The following is a 15080-nucleotide window of genomic DNA, read 5'->3' on the forward strand; positions in this document are numbered from 1 at the left end:
ATTAACTCTGCATCCCTGTGCATTTTTTTTTTTTTACAGATTGGATTCAAATCCCACTTGAAGTCGAGTGTGCCATACATGGTGACCTTCCCATCTGATTGGGAGTTCCTGTTTTTCTCTTGAAGTCTACTTTCTGAGAAATATTGACTAAAAACATCGACTCTAATGTGAGGATTTTGTAAGACATTTGGTTAGGTGCCATGCTCTTGCAAGTGCAAGTGCGATTCTTGCCACATATCCTTCAAAAATATTGAGTCACGTTACAAAACATTTACAACTTAGTGTGGCACATGTGTTGAAAGAGCCTTGTATGAGTTATCATTGGGCAGCTTGGTCAGTAGGATTTAATTTTTTCTAGTAAAATCTGCGTGATGTCCTCACGTGTCTTCAGAAAAGTGGTGGAAAATTTGTTAATATCAGTAAAAGTAAAACACATTTTTGGAAAAATTTATAGGAGATACTTGTTGAACAATTTGGACTTCTCAGAGCATGAAATTTTAGAATTGTAGGCAACTGGGAAATTTGAACAGTTTCTTTGTTTCTTCTCAAGGTGATGGAACAAAAGTGACAGCAATCTTGCTGTTGAATATCATGTTTGTGTGTGTGTGTGTGTGTGTGTGTGTGTGTGTGTGTGTATGTGTTTTGGGTGTGGTGTGTGAATACCTAGCCTCGTTTGGCTTACTTCCCCATCAAAAATGCGGTGCAAAACTCTGTAGTCAGTGACATCTTCTCAGTCACTCAGCATCACCACCAGCAGCCAGAGTAAGTACTCTCCTCTGCACAGCATTCACATCACTCCACAGCCATAGAGCAATAATAACAACCTGAAAATGGATTTTAACAACCAAAACAGGGTAAAATTAGAATACAATGTCAAATATATCTTAATTGTTAAACACATTTCAGAATTTTCGCTTAACTCTTGGAGCACAGCGTAGAGCACCTTATGTGGATGTTTTGTTCTTTGTTTGCTTTTTGTTTTGCTCAGATTTTATTTAAAACAATATGAACATTGCAAAAAATCTTTTTCATCCTTCAGTCTTTTTAATTCATTTATTTTGATTGACATCACTGAAGAAGAAAAAAAGTGATGCTTGTGCCATTTTGCTATTATTTATAGTGCAGTAATTCATTGCTGCAGTGCTGTTTGGGAATTTTAAGAAAGCATGCATTTCCAGTCACAGTTACAGTTTTTCCTTGACCCTATGCACACAATTCTAAAAACCTGAAGCTCACGTATTAACAGTATGACTCTGCAAAGCTGGGTTGTGACTTAACCCCAGCTGGAGATCACTGACAAATTTCATTGTATCCTACCCTCATACAAAGATGAGTCCAAAACATATATAAACTCTTTTGATGGCAGTGTTTTACATTCGCCACACCTGTTTTTGACTGATGCTCTGTAAGAGATATTTGTTTCATAGCTGTGTGTATTGTTTTGGTGGAAAAAATCAGAGTTTTGCCAAATTGGTTAACTATTTTTAGTTTGTGTTTAGAGTTCTGAGAAACTGAGCAGCAGTTTTGCAGCTGCTTACTCATCCTGTGTTAACCACAGTTAGGTGCACGGTTGTGGCACACGAGGGAGGCATTTAAATGAGGGCTTTTAAACTCAATGAAGCACTGTAATGAGGGAGCAGTACAGTCAGGACAATGAGGGGAATTGTCTTTATATTCACATAGATGCTGTATTTAGACTACCTATTCTTTTGTCTTCTCAGGTGTGTGTTGTGAACAGGCAGAGTGTGATGATAGCCTGTTTGATCACAGGAGTTCCACACTAATTCCCACTCAGCTCGTACCAGCTTGGTTCTGCCTGTTCCCACCCACAGCCTCGATCACTCACTGGCACCGCCTACGTGGTCAACATCTTCATGTCAGGCAGCCAGACGTTTCGCCTCACCCCTGCTCAATGGCTTCTCAGGGAGGGGATGCTGTTTGTGGCCCTGGCTGCATCCATATTCAGTTTGCTGCTGACTGCTATGGAGTGTTACACCACCATGATGAAATCACTTCCCCAGAAGTCAGCCAGAAAGACCTGTAGGATCTACGGCTTGGTGGCACTCTGCTGGGTTTTGGCGCTGGCGATTAGCCTGTTTCATCACAGGAGTTTCACACTAATTCCCGTGCAGCTCGTACCAGCTCGGTTCCGCCTGTTCCCACCCACAGCCTTAATCTCCACCAGCCCGGTCGTTGCTAATATGAATGCCCTCTCCTCCCTCACCTCCTCCTCCTCATGCCCCCACCTGTACCACTTACCCAGTTTCCCCAGCAACACCACCATATCAAACGACACCACCACGGCCACCGAGATCAGCCATTTGATCTTGAGCCCTTCTACCTCTTTCGATGGTGCCCAGAACCACAGAGCTCACCAACGCAGACACTCCTGGCAATTCATTATAGATTTTTAGAATGGCGAACAAGCGTTTACCTTTAGACTAGATACTTTTTCTTCACTGTTAACACAACACAACAGCTTCATACAATGAGCCAAATAGAATGGTTAAGTTTCTGCTCAGAACGGCATCTTGCTCATTAAACTCCAACTCTACATTTCCAAATGCAAAAAAACCCTTTCTCTACATGCACTAACTATTAAAACATGGCGGAACAGACTCATACCAAACACCAGCATGTGGTTCCAACTCAAGAGAACAGTCAGTGCTGACTTTCAAAATTTCAAAATACAAAGAGTTGATGACATTAGCAAACAGCACATGATGCTGTGCTCATTGTGTTTAGAGTTTTGAAGATGTGAGCACAGATTGGACATAAGGATGTGAGCAATTGTAAAAAACTGGGGAACTGTCATCACCATAGTTGGAGTTCTTTCTGCCCTGCTGGGGGCCACTGTTCCTGCTGTTACTGTCCCGCCAGTGTGCACTGCTGTCCAGCACTGACCTTCACATCACCCTGGCTGTCCTTAACTCAGGCCATTATTTATAGCCTGGGCAGCAGTGAGATGAGGAAGACTATCACTAAGCTGCTGTGCTGCTGCTGCTGCTGCTGCTGCTGCTGCATGAAAGCTGGCCTCTGTCAGCCAGACAAATTCACATCCAAGGAGACCAGCAGCACCTGAGGGAGCAGGAGGGACAGTCTGAGGAACAGTTTTATGACAGAATCATTAATCTGACCACCATCTTCTGAGTTTTGGTTTGAATGTTCAATACAACTGAAGAAGCCTCCTGGATTAGAGTTGAAACGTCTTCAAGAAACTCAAGCAAGTCCAGTTATCTCCAATATTAGGATTACCATGACCTGGATGACTGAGAATCTTCATCAAAATGTTCAATACTTTCCCTGCAGGTACTTGCACTGATGATCACAAACTGTCGGAAAACATGTTAAAAATATTAACTTATCTGTACGTTTGAAATGATAAGCACTTTTCTTTTTGAATTCCTCTTCATATATGACATAATTGATTGATGTACTGCACTTTAACTGTTAACCTTTTACCTTGTCAAATAAAAATAAATGCATTTATTTTTATAGATATGAAGGCAAGGTTACAATGACAGCACATTTTGCATTCCTTTCCACTGTACTTTGATCACTGACATTCATCTAATCAAATGAAAATGCAGATATGAAGGAAAATTATTTACCAGAAGTATTATTGTCATGATATTTAACATAGAAATAGGTAATATGCGTGTATTGCACTGTAATCATTTATGTTTTACTGTATGATGAAAATATAAATAAAAGACAAGATAGACATGATGTGACTGTACACGAGAGAAAATATTTTTTTATTTAATTTCAAAGGCTCGTCTTCTCCGTTGGACCTGACAGTCTCCCCAGAAGGTTTTTTTTTTTGCAGGCTGCTCTCACCTCTCTGCTTTTATACTACAGTTACAGGCTTCTGTACAGTACTCTCAGTATGGTATACTGTCTGGAAGAACTGTTTTTTATCTTCACCTGTAAAAATATTTCAACAAAACAAAAACCAACAGTCTGCCATTGTGTTTGTCACACTCCAGCCTGTCAGGCTAAATTATGAAAAAATGGATCTGAACCAAAAATTGAAAAACATATTTGATATAGTTATAAAAGTTCTGTCTGTGTTGTCTTGTTAGTTTCTAGTTCCCACCATGTTGGTTCTGTAGATCAGTGGTTCCCAACCTTTTCCTTTCTCGAGGAACCACTTTTCTTCCACTGAGTTGACAGCCTGACCCCTGACTAAGTGACATATTTTGTGGCTATTTTACATTAAAACTGATAAACTGTAGCCCAAAAAGTAAAAGCAGTAACTGCAGGAAGTTTGTGTAAGCAATCTGGATGCATTTGATCAGACTATTTCCTGTGAGTTTTACATCAGAGATGAGTTTTCTCGATATTTTTTTTTAATTTTTTTTGTCTGTATTATATATATATTTAAAAACAACTAACATTCACACACACTTAATAGTCTTTTTTTTTTTTTGACAAATTCAGTGTTTTCATCTCCCTGATGCAAGGCCATTGTTCGTCAAGCCTTTTGCTTCTGACCTGTGTACTTCTCTGGTGCAGGGTAAGGCTGTTTAGCAGAGTGTGAAGACTCTGTGTATATAGCTTGTGTTCTGCTCTTCACCGTGCTTTCATCCTGTGAGAATTTTTTTCCTGTGAGAGTTTATATCTTGAATAATAATTCAAAATTTAATTTCAACAAATTAATTTAGTTTTATTCATGTAAATAAATGAAATGCTAAATATATATGCTGTATATTTGAGGGGGAAAAAAAGGTTTTCCAACACCCCTTAAAATCAAACTATCCACCCTTTTCGTGAAGCTTTGGTGACCCCTAATGGTGGTCAGGTTGGGAACCAGTGCTGTAGACCAGGATTATTATTTGAGTGCGTGAGATCGGCTAATATGTTTTCCTGACAGTTAAATATGTCACTGTTCTTAAATAATGCAAAAACAAAACAAAACAAAACAAAAAAAAAACCATGAAAAATACATGGTTGTTTTTTTTATATTCAACCCATTTAGTTCACTACATAGATGTGTTACTTTACATTAAAAAAAATAGACTTCTCACCTGGTATGTTAAATGTAAAACAATCAGTCCAAAAACACAGAAGTGACTTGATGTCAAGAAATAAACCTCCAATTTATGTTACATCAAGGTGTGTGAACTCAGTTTTCATGATTTCGGTGAGCTCTGTCACAGCTTCCAGTGGTCTCACAGTGATGCTGTATGTTTTCCCTCTGACAGGATAATGACTGTAATACTGCTTTGTTGCCACCAGATGTTGACTGCTCAACACCATGCACGTCTGTGTCCTTGAGTCAAGACTTGAGCAACCACATTTGTTAGAGATAACTGTAGATTGTTGCATGAATTGAACCGATTGGCCAGATGGTGTCACCATAATCAATAGCTCTACTGTGACCAGTAACTTCTCAACCATAAGATTGGAATTAACATTTATTTATTTCAGTCTCTTTGGGTGTAGTTCCACCATGAAACCATTTCTGCAGCACATTCTCCATAGTTGCCATCAGATGTTTTACACACCCAGTTTAACTGTCTTATGATCCTTGTATCACAGAGTTTTCAATTTAGTTGTTGTTTGACCACAACATACTGTGAAAGTTGACGTAAAAAACCCACAACAGGAAGGGAGTTGGTTTCCTAAACGTCTAAAGCTCCACCAATCAATATTTTCTTCATATTTACAGTGAGCAAAGTGGCTGTGTGCATTGTGAAAGGGCTGGGGGTGCAGTGGATGTGCACAGCAGGCAATTCATAGCTCATATGAGGCAACAGTACAGGAGTGGCATATGCCATGGACACAGGCATGGATTAAGAATGATTGCACGTTTGTGGAGAAATGTCGTCTAACATCACTGTTGTAGGTTGAAAGCCTTAGCATCCCAACATATCTGTTGGGAAGAACTGTAGCTCACACATGTTTTAAATTTATGCTGTGTCAAGTCATTTTTGATGTAAAGCTGGTGGCATGAAGCTGCAAACTGACCACATGCCTGCACCAGTATTGCTTGCATCCAGACCTTTGAATCTGCCCGCTCCACTGAGTTCAAGTTGACTGAAACAGAGTGTAACGAGTTGACAGTTCTGCCTGATAACAGGCAAGCAACAACACTTTCTTTGGCCAGCTGCAACAGCATCAGTGCATTGGCCTACAGTGTGTAGCTCAATGGCATACGGAAACCCATACTGCCCCATCTACACCAATACAGTTGTATGATTCAAACTCTGCCATCAATCCATTATTTACTCAGCTTTTAAACAGGCTTAAACAGGATATAAACATGCAGACATGTTTAAAGGGACAGATGCTTTAAAGCAGTGAAACGACAGGGAAGTGACAAGACAGAGAGAGACTGAAGCTGCAAGCAGTTGTTTTTACACACTTCCCTCTGCTGATTTTGACAGAGAAATTGTTCCTCAGTTAAGTATTTTGTGCTCCAAATAAAAAAGGGTCCCCTCACAGTCTTTACATCCCACTCAGTCACTTTAGGGGCTTGGTGTGAATAGATAGTTAAAAAGTATGATTGGAATAGACAGATTAAAAGTAATAAATAAATAGTGGGGCTGCTAAACTGGTAGCCTCCCCACCAGCACTACCACGTCGCTGCCTTCTGTGTTGGTGTCGGACTGACAGTGCAGCCCCACTAAATGCAACGAGACATTTGCCCCCATCTATTGTGTATTGGAAGCAACTGATTTGCTGCACAAAGCATGCTGGGACAACTGCAGCGCAGACCTACCTGGTGGTGCAATGAGAGGGTGTCACATCAAGGCAGCCAATCAAGCTGCAGCCACAAGCAACCAGCGGGGCAGGACAGACCTGAGTGTGTACGAACTGATCGCATAGAGCAGGGCTGTGCCACGACATTGCAGCCCCACTGGCTGGGTCTCTAGCTCTCTGTGCACCATGTTTGACCACCCTTTACATGTCAGGAATCTCTGTCTGTCAGCTTGGTATGTGTTGTCAAGAAAAGGTAAATGCAGCTTCAAATGCCTGGGAACCTTGAATTACTCAAATCAAAACCACGCTGCACTGCGTGGGCTGAAAATTTCAAAGGGAAACTCCATTGATTTTACACATCAAAGCCTGTTCTTGGGGAGTATGACTACCTGTGTGTGAAAAAACAGTTGTATAAAGCCTTTTGTGGCTTTATAGCCTCTTTTGATAACTAATGAAGTACCTCAAGTGATGTCACTTGTGTCAGCGTTGGCTGGAGCTGAAGACTACAAGAAAATAAACAAGTGTGGACTTAGACAGGAGAAAGAGAACCTCCTCATTTAGTAGTGCAAACCTAAATCAGTGGAGCACTCTTAGGGCCCATACACATGCCATGTCTTTCACCATCTGAAAAACACGAGGTCTCGTGGCGGATGCTACTCTTGTGCTTACTCTGAGTCAACTTTCAAAACCGCAGAAGCAGGTTGTGTCTGAAGGTGCTTAGCAACCATAACTAACACCGTATCGTAATCTACACTGCTCAAAAAAGAAATAGAGGAACACTTTACGGTCACAGTATCAGGTCAGTTAAATTTCAGGGAATTAATCTGTCCATTTAGGAAGCACAAGTGATTGGGAATCAGTTTCACCTGCTTTGGTGCAAATGATAGTTGCTCTCTCCTTATCCTTCCTGACTGGTTCTTGTCTAGTGTTGTGTTCTGCTAGTGTCCTTGTCACTACTGGTAGCATGAGGCGGTACCTGCAGCCCAGTCAGGTTGCACAGGTAGTCCAGCTCCTCCAGGATGGCACATCCATACGTGCAGTCACAAGAAGGTTTGATGTGTCTCCCAGCACAGTCTCAAGAGCATGGAGGAGATACCAGGAGACCGGCTGTTAGATGAGGAGAGCTGGACAGGGCTGTAGAAGGGCATCAACCCAGCAGCAGGACCAGTATCTGCTCTTTTGTGTGTGGAGGAACAGGAGGAGTGTTGCCAGAGCCCTACAAAATGACCTCCAGCAGGCTACTGGTGTGTATGTTGCTGACCAACCTGTCAGAAACAGACTCCATGAAGATGGCATGAGGGACCGACATCCTCTACTGGGACCTGTGTTCAAAGCCCAGCACCGTGCAGCTCGAATGACATTCGCCAGAGACCACAAGATTGGCAGGTCCACCATTTGCACCTCACTTTCTTCACAGATGGGAGCAGGTTCACACTGAGCACATGTGACAGACATGAAAGCATCTAGAGACAGCATGGTGAATGTTGTGCTGCCTGTAACATCATCCAGCATGACCAGGGTCAGTGATCGACTGGGGAGGTAGATCCTTGGAGGGTCACACAGCCCTCCAAGTCATAGCCAACGGTAACCTGACTGCTGTTAGGTACGGGGATGAAATCCTCAGAGCGATTGTAGGAGCAGGTGTTTCATTCAAAGGCTGGGCTAATGTTGTTGTGATGTTATTGGTTGGAATTGTGGCATAAAGAAGAATAACGCAATGCTCAAACCCATGAAAAGCAGTTCAGGAGAAATCTTCTGAGCACAAAGGCAAATATGGAAGTGACTACAGATGAAATCTCTGCAATATTCACTAAATGCTGACACAGGAAAACGCTGGCCTTGTCATAATGTCTTCTCGTACAGATGTGTTTATGACTTGTATATGAAGGCTCACTGTGAAATTAGCAAGGCATTCAGGGCTTTGTCACATATTTTCTGATTGCTTTTTGCACATTTTTCCACAAGTTGTAATGCTACAGACTTTGTTTTAGGTGTTACTATACGGACAATTAATAGTATTCCAATTGCTAAGTTATAGATAAAGAGCTGGCAGAAAAAGGTTTCCATTTATGTACAGTGTAGTAGCAACATAGTGTCCGGTTCTTTACTCACGAAGGCAAGATCATGTTGATTTTTGCCAGCCGTGACAACGCCGTGTGGATCTGTATGTGTCATCCAGGCGAAATGTGGCCTTGGTGATACCCAGTGTTACAGGAACTGTGGTGGAAGACTGTAGTTTATGTGTCTGTCTGTCTTTCTATCTCTGGACAGGTTTTGTCCAGACAATAGCATCACAACCGTGCAAGATACAGTCACGAAACTTTACAGGTGTGTAGTGGAGATCAAAATGAAGGCCGAGTATGACGATGGATGTGGCACGATCAAGGGGGCTAGAAGTAATGACATAGAAGGGGACTGGCTAACATTTGTTTTACATATGTGGCAGATCAATGTATCATGGCTGGAGCGATGGTCTCTTGTTGTTTCATATGATTAAACAAACATATACAGATATTGTCATATTAAAAACAGTTTTATTCCATTACACATGAACTATTCCTCAATGCACTTGTTAATCCCCTGCATCCCTCTGCATTCTTACATTGTCACAGGTGATTGATTCAAATCCAACCTGGTTGGCCAGGGCTTTTCTGCGTACAGTTTGCATGCATGGTAGGTTATGTTTCCTCCCACAGGAAACCTAAATGCCTGCAAATATGACAGTCTGGTGACCAGTCTGTGTGCTGTCTCACCGAGTGCATACTGGGATTGGCTTCAGCCCCCTGCAACTCTGAACAGGAGAGACAGATATAAAGAGCAGTGTGGCGGATATCAGTGGACAAACAATAAAATCCCTGGACTGACTCGAGGGCAAAAGCACAATCTTGTTTAGAGCCACTGCAGCAAAAGCCTACAGGGCTGCTGGCTCTGCTTATCAGTCAGTTAAAACACACTCACACACACACACACACCACACGTGGTTTAGAATACGCACTTTGTGGTTATAGTGCTGATTGAAGTTATATTTTCAGAGTAAGGGCGTATTCAACAGTCGTCTGGGTGTTGTTAACACCTCAGGTTGCTGTTGTTTGCATTGAAATGAATTCTGTTTTTCTTTTTCCACATTTCATTTACAATAACAACTCACCACAGTATTAGGGCATGTAGATAGAGGAGCATCTTTCCTCTACTGCAATCCTTACTGTGTGGTTTATTGATGCATGTTGTTTTTTTACATCTCAGGTCTAAAAAGGAGAAGTTAAAATTTAGCTCCTTTGGTTTCATGTGTAAAGCACCTTCATGTTGTGCCAACTGTTACACTTGACTCACAATATAGGTCAAGTCTCTCGCGGTTATACTACCTATGTGTTGCTTCCATCTTTACGTGCACTCTCGTTTTCTTGAATAGAGAAACCATGCAATGTGGAGAGCTGTTGAGTAAAACCACAGACACATGTTTATGATGGATGTAGATGGAAGATGACAGATAAATCCACTAGCAATTTCTCGTATTACTGAAATAATAACATTTTCTATGAGCATGAAAAACTACATTTTCTTAGAGAAACATTTGGGGCCCTGGCATGATTATAGTTCTATTTTCTCAAAGGTCTCGTCTGACCTTTTTTCAGACCACACTGATAAATGAAAATTACAGTGCAGCGATACAATTAGACCCTACTTTGCTGAAAGCTTGAAATATATAATCATAAGTCTTTGAGAACTCCACTCTGAAGGGCAAATGTGTTCAGCCACAAGTTCTGGTTTTGCTCATATTTGAAAAGTGGTTTCTTGATTTCAGGGTCTGGCATCACTTTTGGGTGCTTGCAAGATGCTTCGTATGCTGGTTTTCAGTATATTATGTATTTATGGTTGACTTGAAAGTGGTCTTGGTCTCATTGCCACTGCCTGTCTTATGGCATGTGGTTACGGTCTGCTGCTGCATGGTTGGAGGTTTGCTGAAGTCGAGTGTGCCATACATGGTGACAATGAGAGCATGGAGCGAATAGTGTGACTGTGGCCTGTTTACACAAACCAACAGCCACATCTGTGTGATGAGACGTATGAAACCCTACATCTGCAGGGAGGGGCACCTTTCCATCTGATTGGGAGTTCCTGTTTTTCTCTTGAAGTCTACTTTCTGAGAAATATTGAGTAAAAACATCGACTCTAATGTGAGGATTTTGTAAGACTTTTGACTAGATGCCATGCTCTCGTAAGTGCAAGTGAGATGCTTGCCACATATCCTTCAAAAATATTGAGTCACGTTACAAAACATTTACAACTTAGTGTGGCACATGTGTTGAAAGAGCCTTGTATGAGTTATCATTGGGCAGCTTGGTCAGTAGGATTTAATTTTTTCTAGTAAAATCTGCGTGATGTCCTCACATGTCTTCAGAAAAGTGGTGGAAAATTTGTTAATATCAGTAAAAGTAAAACACATTTTTGGAAAAACTTATAGGAGATACTTGTTGGACAATTTGGACTTCTCAGAGCATGAAATTTTAGAATTGTGGGCAACTGGGAAATTTTCACAGTTTCTTTGTTTCTTCTCAAGGTGATGGAACAAAAGTGACAGCAATCTTGCTGTTGCATATCGTGTTTGTGTGTGTGCGAGTGTGTGTTTGTGTGTGTGCGTGTGTGTGTGTGTGTATGTGTTTTGGGTGTGGTGTGTGAATACCTAGCCTCGTTTGGCTTACTTCCCCATCAAAAATGTGGTGCAAAACTCTGTAGTCAGCGACATCTTCTCAGTCACTCAGCATCACCACCAGCAGCCAGAGTAAGTACTCTCCTCTGCACAGCATTCACATCACTCCACAGCCATAGAGCAATAATAACAACCTGAAAATGGATTTTAACAACCAAAACAGGGTAAAATTAGAATATAATGTCAAATATATCTTAATTGTTAAACACATTTCAGAATTTAAACCTCTAGGGTGCTGCATGAAGTACTTGGGGTTTTTTGCTCAGAATTTTTTTTAAAACAATATGAACCTTGGGGAAAAAGCTTTTTTATTTCTTTAGTAATATTTTAATAATTTGTTTTGATTGATTTCACTGAAGAGAGTTTTGCTGGAAAAAAGAAAAAACAGATGTTTTGCCATTTTGCAATTATTGATTAATATTATAGTGCAGTAATTAAATAAAATATAGCTGCATTGCTGTTTGGGAATTTTTAAAAACATTTTTCCTAGCATTCTCGTAAGAAAACAACGTGCGTATTTCCTCCATGCGGCAATTTAAATGCCTTTGCAGCTGCTTACTCATCCTGTGTTAACCACAGCTAGGTGGAGTGTTGTGGCACATGAGGAAGGCATTTAAATGAGGGCTTTTAAACTGATTGAAACACTGTAATGATGAAGCACACAGCACAATCATGAGAGCCAGGGAATTTTCTTTCATATTCAAGTAGATGCTGTATTTAAATTTCTTCTTCTTTTGTCTTCTCAGGTGTGTGTTGTGTGCAGGTAGAGCTCCAGTGGTTAGAGTGTGATGATAGCCTGTTTGATCACAGGAGTTTCACACTAATTCCCGCGCAGCTCGTACCAGCTCGGTTCCGCCTGTTCCCACCCACAGCCTTAATCTCCACCAGCCCGGTTGTTGCTAATATGAATGCCTTCTCCTCCCTCACCTCCTCCTCCTCGTGCCCCCACCTATACCACTTACCCAGTTTCCCCAGCGACACCACCATATCAAACGACACCACCACAGCCACCGAGATCAGCCATGTGATCCTGCGGCATTACAACCACACCGGCCGCCTACACAACAGGACCATCTCAAAAAACCAGAGCCACATCAGTGTCTCCATGGCCGTCCTCCTCTTCATCAGTATTTCCATCATCCTGGAGAATCTCCTGGTGCTGGTGGCCGTCATCTCCCGCATCTGCCACAGCCGGCGCTGGGTTTATGTCTGCATTGCCAACATTACACTCAGTGACCTCCTCACTGGCACTGCCTACGTGGTCAACATCTTCATGTCAGGCAGCCAGACGTTTCGCCTCACCCCTGCTCAATGGCTTCTCAGGGAAGGGATGCTGTTTGTGGCCCTGGCTGCATCCATATTCAGTTTGCTGCTGATTGCTATGGAGCGTTACACCACCATGATGAAGCCAATGCCCCAGAAGTCAGCCGGAAAGACCTGTAGGATCTACACCTTGGTGGCACTCTGCTGGGTTTTGGCGCTGGTGATTGGTTTCCTCCCTTTGCTGGGCTGGAACTGTGTGTGCAGCCTGGGCAAATGCTCCACCCTCCTCCCTCTCTACTCCAAGTCCTACATTCTTTTCTCTCTCTTCATCTTCTTCGTCATCCTCCTGGCTATTGCTGTGCTTTATGGTGCCATCTACTGCCACGTTCACAAAAGTACACAGCTGGGTCCACAGCGCAGTCGCAGGCGCTCTTTGGGACTGCTTAAAACTGTGATCACCATAGTTGGGTGCTTCATGCTTTGCTGGGGGCCACTGTTCCTGCTGTTACTGGTGGATTTCTTCTGTGTCTCCCGTCAGTGTGTACTGCTGTCCTATGCTGACATTTGCATCACCCTGGCTGTCTTCAACTCAGGCCTGAACCCCATCATCTACACAGTGGGCAGCAGTGAGATGAGGAAGGCTATGGCTGAGCTGCTGTGCTGCTGCTGCGTGAAGGCTGGCCTCTGTCACCCAGACAAATTCACATCAAAGGAGTCCAACAGCACCTCAGGGAGCAGGAGGGACAGTCTGAGGAACAGTTTTAACAAAATCAGGAATCTGAGTGTGGCCTCCCCACCGTCAACTCCTGGCAAGACTCGCAGGGCATCCAAAAAATACAGACTGAGCTCCACCACCAGCTGTCTGTCAGTTTCAAGTGGTTAAACCACAATGTGATCCCCTCCCAAGCAAACAAGTCCTGTGTGCACTGATACACATCTAACCGTTTCCTCTCAGTTTTGGTTTGAATGTTCAATACTGTGCCTGCAGATACTTGCACCAAACTGTCAGAAAACCTGCTGTAAATGTGAATTTATCCTGAAGTTTACAATGATGGGCATTTATTTTTTGCATTACCAGACATTATGTTTTTGCACTGTATTTTGGCCACTGAATATTTTACAGATTTATTTTTACAGATATGAAAGCATATTATTTACCAGAAGTATTATCTTTATAAGAGTTAACAAAGAAATGTATAATGATAGTGTATTGCATTGTATTGTAAGCTGATGTTTTACTGTATGATGAAAATATAAATAAAGTTTATTTTTGCTTAATACATGAGTGCATGCTTTTTACATTAAGTATACTACCTCTGCTTTCCTCTGGAGGGAGACACATCATCGAAACCTTGACTAGCTCCAACAGATGGGTCATGCTTTAGATTTTCCCAGCCTGAAATATACCTTACTGTAACCTTAACATAAATGCTTCATAGTTTTCTATATTTACCATATCTACCTGTCACATATTCCACCATATTTAAAATTACATTTCAATCTCTGCCAAAAAAAAAAGATCTCTGTTCATGAAACTGGTCCGATGCAGGCTTTGCAAAACACTCATGCAACTCTACATGAGGGAAAATATTTTTAACTTTAAAGGCTCACCTTCTTTGTTAAACCTGACATCCTCCTCAAAGCGCCTTTTTGCAGGCTGCTCTCCCCTCCCTGCTTCTCTGACAGGATGACTGATGGAAGTTCAGTGCAGAGGAGGTGAGGGCTGGGACTGCAGCCCCAAGGGCACATACAGCCAGGGCTAATTGATAAATGCATTATGACTGCCTGGCAGGGTGGATAGATAAGGTTTAGCAGATAGTATGCACCCGTAAATTATACAGACTACTGTACTCCTGCTACTGTATACCAGAACAACTGGTTTTGCCTTGACGTGTAAAAGTATTTTCACAAGACAAAAGCAACGGTTGGCCATTCTGCAAAGGCACAGGATGCAAAGTGTGCTCTCTGGCAGTTTCACTGTTTTGTTCCACGAAACAGTTGCTGCAACAGATCAGAGCCACAAGGTGCAAACTCACTTGCTGTGGGAAGTCAGTACTGTGTTGTTCACACTTTCAGCACTATGTGTTTGCTTTGCTTGAGCCCAGTTTCCACATCATATCTCAAATGAACGGTCAAAGTCCTATTTCTCTGTATCATTAAATGCTCATGACCAATAACACAAGTTGTAACGGGGTGGTGTGGTTTCATCACATTAGATTCATACCAACAAACAACCCACAACTGTGGTCAGATTCTGATTCAAATGATGCTGAATGCTGATTGGTGCTCAGGGGTGCATGACATCACCTTTTTCCAACTACTGTAAACCCCACCCATGTCAGACCAGTGAGAGGAGCTGGGGCAAAGACAAAAAATCTGAAATAATCAGGCTTGTGCAAAA

The 15080-nt window shown here is 42.1% G+C and overlaps 1 protein-coding gene across 2 annotated transcripts; it reads left to right on the top strand.

The window, feature by feature from the left end:
* Positions 1 to 727: 727 nt before the first annotated feature.
* On the top strand, positions 728 to 13959 carry s1pr4 (sphingosine-1-phosphate receptor 4). 2 transcript variants are annotated; one of them, XM_049588878.1, is made up of 2 exons: positions 728 to 762; positions 12163 to 13959. In XM_049588878.1, the coding sequence occupies exon 2, from the start codon at positions 12321 to 12323 to the stop codon at positions 13560 to 13562; it is 1242 nt and encodes a 413-aa protein (XP_049444835.1). In that variant the 5' UTR covers positions 728 to 762; positions 12163 to 12320; the 3' UTR covers positions 13563 to 13959. The 2 variants fall into 2 exon arrangements, with proteins under 2 accessions (XP_049444835.1, XP_049444834.1); XM_049588877.1 differs by lacking the exon at positions 728 to 762 and adding an exon at positions 11428 to 11488.
* The last annotated feature ends 1121 nt before the right edge of the window (positions 13960 to 15080 follow it).

Source organism: Epinephelus fuscoguttatus, linkage group LG10 (assembly GCF_011397635.1).
Source record: "Epinephelus fuscoguttatus linkage group LG10, E.fuscoguttatus.final_Chr_v1".
Lineage (NCBI taxonomy): Eukaryota > Metazoa > Chordata > Actinopteri > Perciformes > Serranidae > Epinephelus > Epinephelus fuscoguttatus.